Raw genomic sequence first — 15,829 nt, 5'->3', positions numbered from 1 at the left:
TATATATATATATCACTCACTATTATTTATAAACAGGTCGCCCAACAGTGAATCTTTGAGTACTCTGGTATACCAGGGAATGAATTGGCTGGTAATCTATCAAATCAGGGCTCCAAATTGCATCAAATCACTTCCAAACCTCGATTAGAGGAAGTTAAAACTATAAATCAGGTTAACAATCAAATTCTGACCACAAAGTCAGAAATCAATACTACCTACTCTCCAGAAAAGTACACTTCTTACCTCAGAACTGGTCAAAATTGACTTAATTCTGACTTCTAAAAAAAAATTTAAAATCCCTAGGCACTCCAGCATGCCTTGGCATCCAGTTTAGGTACCAAAGGTTTAGAGGATCCTAGGAGTACCTCCAACTTCATTATGTGATTTGTGGACTTGGCCATTTGTATGGGAAGATAGAACAAAAAGTACCAACTTATTTTGCTTGTTAGATTAATATCTTTAACAAAAATATTAAGAACATAGTATTAAACCTGTGTGTACATCCTTTATGAACAGTGATGGAAACAACTACACCATAGAAAATTTGAAACATTAATTGATGTTTATATACTCATACTAATATTAATTGTATATGTATACTCATACTTACTCAAATAATGTTTTACCAGTTTCCCAAATTGATCCAGAATTATCACAGTCTTTTGGAGCTTCGGTAATATTTTTGGTTTGATTCATCCCTCTTAGTGCCGATGCAAGAACATAACTGAAAATATAATGAAACATGTAATTTATGAAAACCCAATAACTATCCAGGATAAGGTATTAAAATTGTCTGGAATAATTAATATTAGCTATTTATGTATTATTATGATGAGGCTATTTGTGAAGCCAAGATAAGTAGTTACTTATGGAAATTGGTACTTGCCCTAAGATTATCAAGTGATAAGGACTAAGTGTGGCCTATCAGATTTCTGACTCACAACAACTAAGTAAGGGACTAAATAATAACCATTCTTATTGGGAATTATAATGTAGTTTTAAAGCACCTCCTTTGTCCAGCTTCCTCCCAGAAATAGGTCCTTTTCTCTTTTCTAAGAAAACCATGTTCAACTAACAATTTCCTTTCACTCGAGCACAAAAGAAATGTGCTAGGGGTAATTGTTTCTAGTTTTCTCAGTGGAAATCATATCTAGAGCTTTGTTCTTAGAGCCTCTAAGCAGTGTAACTACTCTAATATGCTTGGCTTTCCTCCATTACTTAAGAAACCCATGTCTTGTGAGAAGCTGTGAGATCCAGTGGTTCTGGAGTACTTATTTAGTTTTTAATAGTGATCCAATGGTGGGAAAGGTACCCCTTGGTGTTGTACTCAGCCAGTACTGGCAATCTGTCAGTTCCGTTCTCCAATTATATTCAACCAAGGAGTTCCTCTCCATTTTTATTAATACTTTCCTGATGATTCTTTGAAGGATACACAGTGCCTTTTATTATCAGTTTGCATCTGAAATTCTCTTCTTGTAAGAGACCATTGAGAAATACTCCTCCTACTGGAATCTGTATCAATTTATGAGATTATGTCCTATATGCTCAAAAGCAGTGCTTGCCAAACTTCCAACCGAGATGATACAGGGATAAGTAGCTCCCTAAGTACTATAGACCCTTTTGTCTCCTCCCCATAATGAGCAAATTCCAGGAGAACCTTAATATGGCCAGTCAAGTATCAGTTCTTGCAAGAGCAAGTCTCTCCAGGCAATACGGATCAATACGAGAGGCAACCGCAGATACTATGCTGAGATCACATTGGATATTGAAGAGAAAGAGGAGGGACATGTCATGTTGGCCCTTTTAGACAAATCCTCTGCTTTTGACAGTAGTTTGTGGCCAAACGTGCTCCAGTAACTGTGGAGGTTTGAAACACCCAGAAACTTGTATGCTCTCATACAAAGCTACAATCAAAACAGACGAATAAAGGTTAGAGATACTTCCTTCATAGTACAAACTTCCATCAATCCTTGATCATACTCAGTAGAAGTTGGACTTTGACAGGTTGATGTGAATGTCACAGGAGGAATGGCTCTCAACTATTGCATTTGTGAATGATTTGACTAAGGTAGTCAATAGGATAGCCGGCTTAAAGAACAAACATCAGTGCACCAACATGATAGATGAAAGGTGTGAAACAAAAAGACTGGCACTGCAAAACCAAGGCAATAGAGTCTACCTAATAACTGTGATTATCCAAGTTGGAAGAATATGTTCAAGTGAGATGGTCAGTTACATAGGCATTAGATTTACAAGAAGATTTAAAGTGATTCCTTATTTGGATTATCTAGAAAATAAGGTGGCACTAGTCTTGAATAGCTTTAATCTTTTGGTGGAAGGGCTTCCTGGAGCCTCAGATACACAGCTACAATGACCTTATATAGAGGAATGGTTGTGGGTATTCTGAGATATGCATCTCCTGGCGGAGACCAGAACCTAACACACTGACAGAAAAGCAGGTTGAGGACAATGCAGCGAAGCACTCTTCTCCAAGTTACTATAGTATACTGGAATGTGTATCAGGAGGTGGTACAGGTTTTAGCAGGAGGGGTTCCTATCGACCTCCTCTTACGAGAAGACAAGGTGAAACATACCTACAAGAAAGAAGGCTCGGCAGATCTACTAGAAAAGCTCCATGGGAGGATTGGAGAGACCTCCAGAAAATAGAAAATCATTGCCTAGCAGAAAACCATGGAAGAGAGAAACCAAAGAGGAGAGGTAGCAACCCCCAAATGGATCTACTTTGAGGAAGTACTTTCTCACCGGCATACCACCAAAAATAAGAAACAACAAAAACAAAAATTAATAGAAAAAGTGATTGGAGCTTACATAGAATCTTGAATATGAGCTCTTTCATCAGTAGCATGTACCAGTTTTAGACCAATAGCTCCAATAGGTACGTTTTGAACATCAAGGGCTTGCTCAGTTACAATCCATACGTAACCAGCGTAGGTCATATTAAGGGCAGCAGCATCTTTAAATATTACATTTGCATCCTTTTTGCTATAGAAAATATAAAAGAGAGGATGAATATTATATATAAAGGAATTATAAGTTAAAATAAAATACTTGAATATATATTTTGGTACCTTGCATACAATAAATAAACTCTAGCCTGGGCATCTTTCATTTCATATAATTGAGCAGTATAATTGTTTAAACCAGGCTCAAACTCAATAACCGATTCTACCTAAATATACATAAGTTAATTCAGTAAAAATAGCATATCATATATGATAAAATTAAAATAATAAATTTAAAATACATTTTTTTCACATGATTTAAAGAAAATGAAATCTACAAAAGAAAAATAACAAATATTACAGAAGTAGATCTTACAAAACAACATTAAGCTATAACATTACAAATAAATTAAATACAATCATTTTCCATAAAATTAAAATAACCTAGTTTAGGAATCCTTTTAAGTTTTTAGATGAAGCTTTTGAAATTTCATAATATTGATGTTACAATAGTCTACACAAATAAATATTATATAACAATAAGTTGGTCAGTAGAGAAGAGAACACCAATTAATTTCTTAACAACATTCACTCATTTCTGGCCTCTACAGTCCTTGGCGACCAATGGCCAATGTCTTTTTCCACTTGTCTCAGTTGCTTCCAGTGGTTTATACCCATCGTCTTCAGGTCACTCTCCACATTATCCAGCCATCTTCTCACACCCTCTTCCACCACCCGGCTTTCCATTCTATAGCAGTCATATTAGAATTCTTATAATGTCCATCCTTGTAGAGATATTTTGTGGTAACTTAATGTTACTGTTTAATTGTTTACATTCTCTAATGTTTGAGTGTTAGTTGAAAGAATTCAAAATGTAAATTCATTATAAAAGTGCCTCAAAGGCACTTTCAAACAACCTTATTTTCTGTGGGGACCCAGACTGAAAGTAGAGGTAGTTTGCACATGGCTCAATATCTGTCTAGGTGGCCCAGAGACTTCTAGACTGAGAACCACTGATTTAAACCAATAATAGGGTAGATATGTAACAAATTCATAAATGGTTAAAATATTCAGGATTAGTTCCAAGAAAAGTGTAGAATGAATTGCAAAAAGTTCTACCCCATTCTGTATCCACATAATCCGAAATGATGGATGAAATCAACAATGGTGACTGAATAATTTTTTTTTTAGGTAATACTTTTCCTTATAACTCTGTTAAATACCATAATTATTAAATACTGAACTGATGTATATACTTGGCACAGATAGTAGTTTTGAATTATATCACGGTCTATTTCATTAAAAAACTATAAATGAACTGTAATTGATTTTAATTTAAAATGCAAAATTTTCCTGGTTCTAAATTTGTTTCCCTTATAACTTTTATAGTGCATTTATTTTCTAAGACATTATTTTTATATTCCTCTTTCATTTTCTGTGAGGTTATATATTTTATTATATTTACTTTGTATGAGCCAAACCATTCTACATTTTATAGTTGTAGTTACTCTATAACAAAACAAATTGAAATAATCCAAATTTCTGGTTACCAATATTTAAATAAAGTATACCACAATACCATACCTGTATTTTAATTTCTACATCATCATCATGGCTTTGCGAAGTTGTCTGAAATCTTCCAAGTATCGCTCGACCATCAGTGTCTGAACTATGAATGAAAATTACTTTCAAGTAGTTAAAATGTTTCAGTAGATCAACCCAAACATCAGCTTGATGCGAGTATGGTGGAACTGTACGAAGGAAGGACACATGTATGTTCTAAATAATAAAAAAAAAAAAAGGATATATTTAAATTAATAATAATAATAATATACTAAGAAATCCAGAAAAAAGTTAATGAAGTACTTTATCTGAAAAAGCTGAATCTCTTGATGATATCCCTATAACTGGGATATGATAGAACCCACTAGTGTATGAGACCGCAGCAGGGCTAAGATCTCCAGTCAGGGGATGAGAAACAACCACAGCATATACCTAAGGCAATATTTTGACTAAATATTTAAAGTTGCTAATCATAATCATATAAATCAGGCACTATATAACAAATCTCTATTTTTATTAAGCGTATTTTAATTTCCACTATTTTTTCTATGTTCATATTATAATTAATTTAAAAACATTTTCGAATTTGTCACAACAAAACTTTTTATACTAGGATAAAATTTAAGGTATTTCAGTACACCAACAAAAAGTAAACAGATAAAAATATAGCTAAACAACTCACCAACAATATTTTATTTTAAATTTATAAGATATTGTATTCAGACCATATTTTATAAATTGGTGTAATTATTAACAATTAAATCTAAGCAGGCTAAATAATCTGACAATAAGATTATAAATTGTAAATGATTACTTCATCAATTTAAAGTGCATATTTTTGTTTTATAATCATCAAATTATATTGACTTACCCTATTAGCTATTAGTGATTTACAAACATTCAGTGCTGTCCGAATAGGATTAGCATCTATCTTCATAGCTGTGGCATAATATGTAACACCTCTTGGTACATACTGATGTACAAAATTTAAGTGCTGAAATAAGAAGAATCAATTAAATAAATAAATAATTTATTTACATTCCTACTTGAACACTATTAGACTTGATCCTGTAACAATTATTTTCTTATAAAACTGGCCTCCGAATCGTTTAAATTATTTTTAAAACTTTAAGATCTACTAACAGGATTTTTTTAAATTTTATCATATGTTAGTTTTTGAAAATAGTGTCATGACTTTTGCAATCATTACAATCAAAATCAATATAATATTGAGTATGGATACTGATAATAAAAGCCCAAATCATTGGTACTTTGTGCAATATGGACTCAAATTCGGTCCATTGAAACCAAATTGATCATTCTCTATAGTTCCTTTTAATTTAATTTTTTTTTTTTTACAAATTTTGATACAATTATAAAGTTTAAAATAAATTACAAATCCATTTCCATTAGTTAAGGGTTAAGCAAGGAAACAAAATAAACTATAGATAATTTATAAGAAACAGTGCATGCAAACCCTGAACCCTGAAATAGTTCTATGATGTTAAGAAAATAATTAAAGATGCATTCGTAAAAATATTGTTTTAGTGAAAACTATATTAATTTTCAAAATACTTGATTATTTACTATTATTTTTATATACAGTGGACTGATAGTCAAATTTAACTGTATAATTATATGATAGAAGAACAATAAAGAATTAGTATGGCAATAAGAAAATAAGGTTGCAAAAACCAATAAAATTGTATCAAGACAACTCTTAAATAAAGGTTTCCTTACAAGTGGATGACTGCTGTATTATTGCTCGAATATTTTTGAAAATATAGGTAAAAGTAAAAGAGTTTGAAATTTAATTGTTGGAAAAATTAGAAAATTTTTAGAAGAATAGAAAAAAAGGGGACTTCAAAATTAAACTAATCAGTGTCAAAGAGATTTAAATATGAATTAAAAGTAAATGACTCATTTTTATTATTAACTAGGACGTACCTAATAAATTAACTAAGATTTAAATTGGTAATTAAATTGCAACAGTGAACAAAACAAAAAGTAAAAGGATGAAAAAAAAGTAATAATTAATATGGTAGAGAAGAAATAAATGAAGACAAAAAAATCAAAACAAATTGTCCATTGATTGCTTACATTTTCTTTTAATTTTTGGTTATCACATTAAAATACAATAATTAAAGATTTAAAAATAAAATATAAAACTTACAATGAAATAAATGGGTATTAACATGACAGGAGCTTCATTGTCATAATAGATACTGACAACTGTCACACCAAATATGATAATAATATTTGCCTAACTGCTACAAAAGTAAATATAAAGAAACACCATGGCAGTTCCTAAAGTGGCTATAAAATGGTACCATGTAAACGCCCCTTAGCGTGATAGTTCCTTCATAACCACATGTACTATTGGCTATCAAGCTAGACCTAGTTTGACATTATTGCCAGGATTGTAAATACTGGCATGATGGCAACTATTATATAGTTTACAAGTTTAAACAATGGTGGCAGTCGCTGCTGTTCTTATAAAGTTCTACCGTGTAAATGGCTTTTATCATGATTCAGTGCCACAACATACACTATCAACTACCACACTGGACCTAGTCTGAAAGTAAATGCTGCTATGACAGTTTACAGTATCATACAGTTTACTGTAAGGCAGTAGCCAAGGAAAAATTAATCCCAAACATCATTTATTCAAAAAACAATTTTTATTTAACAACTCTTCAATTATTAAAATATAATTATTTAAAATACTTTATAAATAAGTATTTCAAAATACTTGACAGTAGTTTTTAATTGGCATTTTTTTTCGAAACACTAAAAGTATATTTCCAATACTTATTTAAAAAGTATTTTGAGTAACAAGGTTTTGCCTAACTCAGCTCAAAGCAAACATATTTTAAACTACTTCTATTCATAAAAAAAAAAAAAAAATCACTACCTACCAACCATATTTGATAGTTAAATCAAACTTATATCATGGTTTATTGGTCATACTTACAGCAATGATCTCTTTGAAATGTGAAATGCTTTCATTGTTGCTCAAAACTCCGCCAATATTAAAATAAATAGGATTACCACACTCGACATGAACCAAAATAAGAAAACCAAATGAAAGTAGTGTTATACCCATTGTTATAAATTAAATTGAGACAGTCTCAAAATTTTCCTTTATTTTGTTTAACCTCTGTTTAAGTGTTTTGTAGAGTGAAACTGAGAAAATACAAAAAAATTCAATTACTAATTGTTTTTCAAGATAATAAAACACAAAACATGAGTATTTTTTTAATGAATGTTGGTATATATTAAGAGAAAAGGTAGTTTTAAGGGTGATGATTGTATATTAAATACCTCCATTTTTAATTTTGGATAAGATCAGATTTTCAGATGAGATGAAGACTAGATGAGAGAAGGGAGTTGCCTGGCAACAAACATCCAGGCCTTATTGATTGGTCAGGATAACTTACTGACCTATATTTAGTACAGAACCAACTAAGTGTTACTCCCTTTTTTTTGTAAACAATCTAAAATTAATCATAAATAAAAATGTCAATTAAAATAACCAGTATACAATATTTAATTTATTAAAATAAAGAAATTTAAAGACAAATTAAAGATAAAAGAGAATGAATTTTTTATCGCATAACACTCGATTGTTTTAGTTTTGTTTATTGCTGAGAAGTACATAGGCCATATTTAGATATAGAATAAAACATTTTGTTATTATTATCAAATAATAATATTATCTCCAATGGGAAAATCATGTCTTCGACAATACTCCTTTTTTTAAATTAAAATATTAATATTTAAAACACATTGTTCAATTTTTTTAAAATGAAGTGAAGTAATAGGTTTTTTTATTAATCTTACTTGTGTTATATTTTATTTAATTCCTAACATAAATCTAAAGTAATCTTTTTTATTTTACATAGTACTTTATGGAAACAAGTAAATTTATATTCTCACGCTAAAACAATATTATTTATAGATATAAAAAATAGAAATGCTTGTACATTGCTGCAAATAATAACAATCATAAACCCTTATTAACAAAAAATATTGAAATTAAAATAATAATAAACAGACTAAATAATTTTTTAATAAATAAAAATTGTGTAACCTGGAACTAATAGACACTAATTTGTAATCAATCATTCTCCTGAGCTTGAGTAATTATTTTTATTTCTTATTAGTACAGTAGAGCATTAATTATCTGAACTAATGTTGTCAGGTGTAGTTCGGATAATCGAAATTCACTTAAAAAAAGAAAAATGCCAAACAATCACCTCACATTTGTATAAAAAAAATTTTTTTATTGTGAAGTTAACAAGTACACAGTTAAAAAAATATTTTATTGTGTAGTTAACAAGTACATAGTTTAAAAAATAAACAAGTACAAAGCAAGATTTATCTAGAGTGTGACACAAAGAAAGTTGTAAAATTAGTTTGCTTCAATGTTGATTTCCTCTATATCCAAGTATATATTTCCAGATGAAATACTCTTTAATTTTCTGGGAATAACAACGTCACCCCTTCCTTGTACCTTTTCCGTGAAGCCAGATTAGACAATTAACGTTCAGATAATCTCTACTGTAAGTAACTTCCTTTTAGTTTCAATTTTTTTTAACTCCTGGCATCTTCATCTTACCCAGCCATGCTATTATTTTTCTTTTCTCAAGTAAATGACTTCATTTATGTCTGGTTTTCCTTGTTTGATTTCTTCTCATATCAAAGCAGAATGCATATTTATTCTATCTAGTTTCTGATGTTTGTGATTTTTTAAAGCAAAAGTGCTGTTATGATGCAAGAAGACGCTTAGCCTAACGCAGAAAAGAATCTATTTTCCAGATACAGAAAGAAGTAGCTATAATTTGCCACATCAATCAGTTTATATTACTCCACCATAGAAGACTTCAATAATTTGAAGAATAAAAGATCATTACCAAATTGACAAAACATGGAACAACATAAAAGAGAAAAACTGTATTGTTGAATACTATCATCTTTAATCTGTGGTGGCTTAGATCTTACCCTCCTTTTCTATTTATAAAATTTCGATTGTCTAATAATTAACCATTTGTTTTGTTATCTCTTTAATATATTTTTTTTTTACATCTTTTTGTTTTCTCATTTGTATTTTTAATGTGAACCATTAAATATCAGTGCTCAAATCAAAATAAATAAAAAAATCATTAAATAAGTAATATGGCTATTTATAGTATGGAATCTGCAAGATCAAAAAATATACGATCCTCCTACAGGGTTAATATTGAAGTAGAAAAAAAAATGTATGTTTGTAAACAAGGAGTATACTAAATCAACTTGGGGAAGGGTGGCAGACTCTGTGGCTAAAACGATTCTCGAATTGTATCCACCTTCACTATAAAAATTTCCTTTTTCTTCCAGTTTTTTTCATTCAAAATCCAATTAGTGCAATCTATTGCTGATATTAGCTGAGTGACTGTATATCAGCACCTGAGTTATAAGGCTTTAATTATCAGCATAATAACAAATAAAACCAAAATGGTTTTGCCATTTTCCTAATACAGTGTAATCTCAGTAACCTGAACTAATTGCTCCATGGGGAGTTTGGATTACAGAAAATATTATGAAAAATGGTGTAAAAAAATTCTATGCTATGGAATGTACATAACTATTTTTGTTTTGTTTTTACATATTATATTGGAAATTTTAAGTTTTAAAAAATTAGTATTTTTGAAAGGAGTCAATCATATTTTTTGCTGAGACTTCTGCAGAAACTTCTTCACTGCTCCTTCTTTCAGATGTAAGTGAAGCACTTGCTGCCATGATATATCTTTCTCTGTTGTCCACCTCAAACAGTGATATAAATGAGACAGTGCTTCTTTATGCTTTATTGTCATTGGTTCCTTAACTTGTTTTTCACCCTATTCTTCTTCATTGTCAGCAAATTCTGCAACATTCTGTATGATTTCCTCATCAGTTTTAGATGTGAACTCTTTGTCCTCACGACCTTCAAACCATTCATCAACATCTGTATCATTCACTGAAGCATCAAGGTTTATACTTTTAATCAAGAATAAAAAATACTCTTTGTATAGATTTATTTAAAATGTGATAAAAAAAAAAGGTGTTTACCAACAAAATTTGCATTATACATATTTCTACTACTAATGAAATAAGTTTTACAGAATCAAATGATTTACACAATAAATATTATGTATTTCTAATTCTACCAAAAAATATTATGAACACTTTCATAGCAATTAGAATACTAGATATCGAAACTATATAAAAATTTCCACTTTCAATAACAATAATTATAGATTACAATAACTTGGCAATAGACCAGGAAGTTACAAATGTCTTTTAACATGTGCACATTTATTTGAAAACAAAAAAATTATTGCCTGCTGAGTTTTCTTAAAAAGTAACTTTTTTTTATGCCAGTTCAGATTATTGGAGTGTCAGATTACCGAGATGACAATGTAGTACCAAAAGGGTTCCACTGCAAAAAAACAGTTGGAATCTCAGTCCTAGAGGCTTGCCAGCTGAAGTAGTTTGGCAATGTTAACAGGATGTAGGAATATTGAGGTTAACTAAAAACTATGGACTACGTTCCTGAGGTTCGCTAGACTCCTAGTCCAACCAAGGATGTTGAACCTGGAATACGTAGACCATTTGTGCAAGAGGAGATAAAAATCTCCAACAAGCCATGAACAGTGACAGTCCTAGCTCGACGTTCCCCAACACTAATAAGGAACTACATGGTGATGCAAACGAAGAAGTTTTATTTATATCACTCCATGAACAGAAGTAAAATCATATTCACAACAAAAGTCTTTCTAGAGTAAATAGGAACCTCATGATAACTAATTGAACTCTGAGTATATATAAGAATAAATGAACAATATTACAATGCAAAATAAGGTGTTGCCATATTAGCTGTAAAACAATGTTTTTGTGAATTTTAATTTGAGCATTAATATTGAACAATATACATTAAAAACAACGATCAATAATGAAAAAAGCAATAAAGAGATAAGAAAACAGAAAGTAAAACAAGTGGTTAATTAATATCTACTTATTAATAATATAAAGCAGAGTAATATCTAAACCACCACACATTAAAGATGATGGTATTCAACGTTACAGTATTTTATTTTATTTTGTGTTGTTCCATGTTTTGTTGATTTGGTAATGATTTTGTATTCTTCAAATAATTGAAGTCTTCTATGGTGGACTATAATAAACTGATTGATGTGGCAAATTTTAGCAGCTCCTTTCTTCATAGATAGCAAATAAACCTCATGATAAACAATTGACCCTTAGTATCTATAAGAGTAAATAGGCAACATTAAAATATAAAATAATATAACATTTTAAATAAATAAAATACACAGTATTAAAGGGAAATTTATTGTATATAACTTCGATATTAATTTTTTTTTTTAAAAACATGATGAAAGGGCATTATATAATATATTTTACTCTAAACATTTGAACAATTTAAGAAAGTGATTCAATAATACAGATTTGAGGAAAAAATTAATTCAAATTAAAAATAAAATAAATAATGTTGTACATCATCTAACAAAATATAATAATACAAGAAATAATGAGTTTAAAAAATAAACTAAAAGACACTATTCAACAGTCTTTCAAAAATATTAAAAAATCTCACTATTAACATCTAATACTGCCTATAAATCAAATATGTAACAGCTCCAGCTTTTCAATTCAATCAAAAACTAAATTAAAAACTACACAACATGACTAAATATCTTCATCACATATAAATTGATTTTTTTTTTTCAAACTTTATGCGAGAATCTCCTTCATTAAAATAGAAAAAAAAATAATAAAAATCCAATTGAACAGAAGAAACCAATAGAAACTTATATACTATTATATAAAACAATTAAATTAAATAAAAACATATACATAACATAAACACTAACAGAACTCACTAAAGAAAAATGAAATAAAAGAATTTCAAAGATTTACATAAGTAACTAACATGTTTTAAAAAATTAAAAAATACTGATGATTCAAAACTTATAATATATTTAAAATTCACAACACTAAGAGAATAAACTAAATACTCGGTGCCTATAGGTTAGAGAAATACAAAAATCTAACAATTTAAAATTCTCCAACTTAACAATCACAAACAAACATTATATATGACATGATTTAAGGTCATAGAAGTTACAGATCAGAACCTAGAAGAAGAAAAAAAAATTTCTAAGATGGACATTTTAATTATACAGAGAATCAACAGATAAAAATATCATTTGGGTTGAACTCCTATTAGAACTTTCGCCAACTATCATGAAAATGAAAATTCTTAGACTGAAGTGGAAGTTTTATTTATTAAAAGCACTGGGTGACTTAACATTTTGTTAACTGACAGTCTGTAACAATGGAAAACATTTAAGCACGCAATGAAAACCTAAAACCGTGGTTCTCAACAGGGTTTCTGCGAAATAATTCTGGAGTGCGTCACTCCATGTGAACTCAACAAGGTTTAGAACCTTACCAATCATCTCATATTTTCTTCTAATTTCACAGATTTTGAGTAGATTTCTGGCCACTTTTAGCTAAAAATATGGCATTTGACACTCTATTTCTACCAAATAATAATGTAAGGGTTTCATCATTTTCCACCAATTTCCAAAAGGGTTCCATCAACAAAAAAAAAGTTAATATTACCAACAGAACAGCTAGATCTGTAGTCAATAAAGTATTGAAATAAGAGGAATTTAATGATCAAAATTGAATATCATGAAAAAACACTGCTGTTTATATCATTTTTACAGTTACAATAAATGAATTTAATAATAAATAACAAATAAAACCGATGGTCAAGGTTGTAAGGCACTGATAATTATTTCTCCCATAGTAAAAAAATTAAAAAATTGTTAAAATAGAGTGGACTTTTTATTGTTAAATGTGAAAAGAGAATTGCAATATACAGATAACTGGTTTAAACATTTGTAATAATAGTAATAATAGCAAACAATGCGATTAGCAACCAATGTGATTAAATAGAATATAAACGAAACAGTAGTGAAACAATCATTAGCTTGTCAAGATGTCGTAAATTAACATTCATAAAAAACCTTAGGCCAGAAAAGAGGATTTTCAGATGATATATGTTCTTATGATGCTGTGGAATTGTTTGAATGTATGTCATTAAAGTATGTTAAGAACCTAATTATTAAATAAAAAGTATTGAAAACTAAGGATAGTCAATTTTCCCAATTTTATTTTTAGGAAAAAAAAGGATTTATTGAACAATCTGAAGTTAATTTTTTTTATAATGATAGAGGTACACTTTTAAGGAGAAAGAATATTTTGATTGAGGTGTAAATATCCAATTTTTATAATTATAAACATATTCAATGGTGTTAAATACTCAAATAAATTAATAAAAATATTTTAAAGAGTAAAATAAGTTGGTCGCCCATCAGAACACCATTCTTTAAACCACACAACAGAAGACGGCTTCTTCAAGTTTAAACTTACAAGTACTATTTTGTGTGGACAAAAAAAATTATTTGAGCTACCTGACTCCTTGCCACAAAAAAGTATATGTAACTTCAAATTTCGCCAGGGGAAGAACCACATCTTTTTTGCAGCAAACTCTTTAACTACAAATATCAGCAATGTAGTAAAAAGGATATCTTTCTTCATTTCAATCCTTAAAAAAAGAAATAACTTGTAAAGAGAAATAAACCTATGATGTTACAACCCATGAGAGCTCTTGAGTATAGTACTTGTTAAGGACATAATGGTTCTTAACATTTTTAAAAGTTAAAAAAAAAGATGAAATATGATATATTTCTATTTAGAGCTATTACAACCTAATTTAAGATCAGCCAAAAATGTTTACCCTTCCAGTCATTACTGGAAAAGAGACCCAATAAACAAACAAGATCAAATAACTTATTTTCAGTTCATTCTATATTTTTCCTAAGTTTATAATATTTAAGTTAAATAAAATCAGATACATAAAAAAAATTCAGTCTAAAAAGACTAGAGATGAATTTGATACAAATGGCTAATTTTTCATCAGTACTTTATTTTTTTAATGTAATCTTTTATGAAACAAAAATCTAAAAATTCTCACTCTAAAACATTCAGTAACTTCCTACCACTAATATTATTACTATACATTTAAACAAAAAGTAAACCAAAATAATATTTTGGTAACGGAGATCAAATATATTTTTGAAGTAAAAACTTTTGGATTCATTGTGCATGAATGTTTTTTCTTAAAATATTATAAAAAATTAAAATAATTAGTTTAACACAATTGTTAATGTTATTCCCGTTTTTTATGCTTCTTGATAACTACTAAATAAAAGTTTTGATACTTCAAAATAATCATATTAAACATCATCTAATTTATTTTAAATAAATAAGACATTCATTTTCCTTTTTTAAAAAAATAAGCTTAAGATAAGTATTTTGAATACTTTGGTCACAATGGGAAGCAGTTATAAAAAAAAAAAAAAAAAAATAAGTGAAACAATATAAAAACATTAACTAATTATTACATTTCATGCTATCTACACAGCTAATTACAATTTTTGATATATACAGAATTAATATTAAAAATAAAATTGTTGCTTTGAAGCGACAATATTTTATAAAAGATTGTTTTCACTGGGACCTCAAATTATCCGAGAACACAATTATGCTGAGCACAATCTCGTTTCATGCATTCAATATATCTTTTTCTGAATTGACACACCTTCCGTTTTCGAAATAAGCATTCACTTTATCCGTTACCTCTTCTAAGCCTGAAAAAAAGGTACAAATCAACATTTAAAATAAATCAGTAAATATAATATTTTAACTGAGGATTAGACAAGATGATGTAACAAAAAACGAGAAGTTAACATTTTTTAGTGGTTATGGCCACATCAGGTAGACTATTGACAATATTATGGACTAAAGCAGCCTAGTAAGATAAAATATCTTACTCTACAGTGAAGCACTCTAGGTAAAATATCTACATGAATCACTCTAGGTAAAGTAACTTACTCTAAGTAAACCACTCTATAATCAGTTCATCAAGAGATTGCATCTATGATTTTCTAAGGACAATTATCTATCTTCCTAAACTGCCACAAATTCTTAATAAAAATGGCTTAGTGACACAATGAAGAATGAATGAGCTATTTTTTCAAAAGAGAGTTGAGATTGACACAGGTTTATCAGGATGGGATCAAGTTAGTTGGTTGTGAGAAATGTTTAAGTAGCATTTTCTAGGTGATCGGACTATAGGTAAAATATTTTACTCTAATTATGAGAGATAGTTGACCGTGGATGATAAATGA

General features: G+C 29.1%; 2 protein-coding genes across 2 annotated transcripts in view; both read right to left on the bottom strand.

Moving 5' to 3' along the window:
• Nmdar1 (NMDA receptor 1) overlaps window positions 1-8,128 on the bottom strand; it is a 21,841-nt gene extending 13,713 nt beyond the window's left edge. Inside the window, exons 1-8 of the mRNA XM_014434949.2 lie at window positions 7,851-8,128; window positions 7,501-7,712; window positions 5,398-5,520; window positions 4,830-4,958; window positions 4,548-4,742; window positions 3,090-3,190; window positions 2,830-3,003; window positions 611-724 (exon numbers count right to left, since the gene is read on the bottom strand). Of these exons, the coding sequence (XP_014290435.1) occupies window positions 611-724; window positions 2,830-3,003; window positions 3,090-3,190; window positions 4,548-4,742; window positions 4,830-4,958; window positions 5,398-5,520; window positions 7,501-7,632 (968 nt within the window). The 5' untranslated portion in view covers window positions 7,633-7,712; window positions 7,851-8,128. The remainder of the gene's footprint in view (window positions 1-610; window positions 725-2,829; window positions 3,004-3,089; window positions 3,191-4,547; window positions 4,743-4,829; window positions 4,959-5,397; window positions 5,521-7,500; window positions 7,713-7,850) is intronic.
• A 473-nt stretch (window positions 8,129-8,601) lies between these two features.
• The window catches only part of LOC106689779 (TNF receptor-associated factor family protein DDB_G0272098), a 15,906-nt gene continuing 8,678 nt past the window's right edge, over window positions 8,602-15,829 (bottom strand). Inside the window, exon 5 of the mRNA XM_014434950.3 lies at window positions 8,602-15,289. Within this exon, the coding sequence (XP_014290436.1) occupies window positions 15,204-15,289 (86 nt within the window). The 3' untranslated portion in view covers window positions 8,602-15,203. The remainder of the gene's footprint in view (window positions 15,290-15,829) is intronic.

The sequence above is a fragment of the Halyomorpha halys genome, unplaced genomic scaffold, assembly GCF_000696795.3.
Source record: "Halyomorpha halys isolate HHAL.00 unplaced genomic scaffold, Hhal_1.1 Scaffold1464.1, whole genome shotgun sequence".
Taxonomy (NCBI): Eukaryota; Metazoa; Arthropoda; class Insecta; order Hemiptera; family Pentatomidae; genus Halyomorpha; species Halyomorpha halys.
The sequence above is the reverse complement of the archived record's forward strand: the minus strand, read 5'-3'. Positions and strand labels throughout refer to the sequence as shown.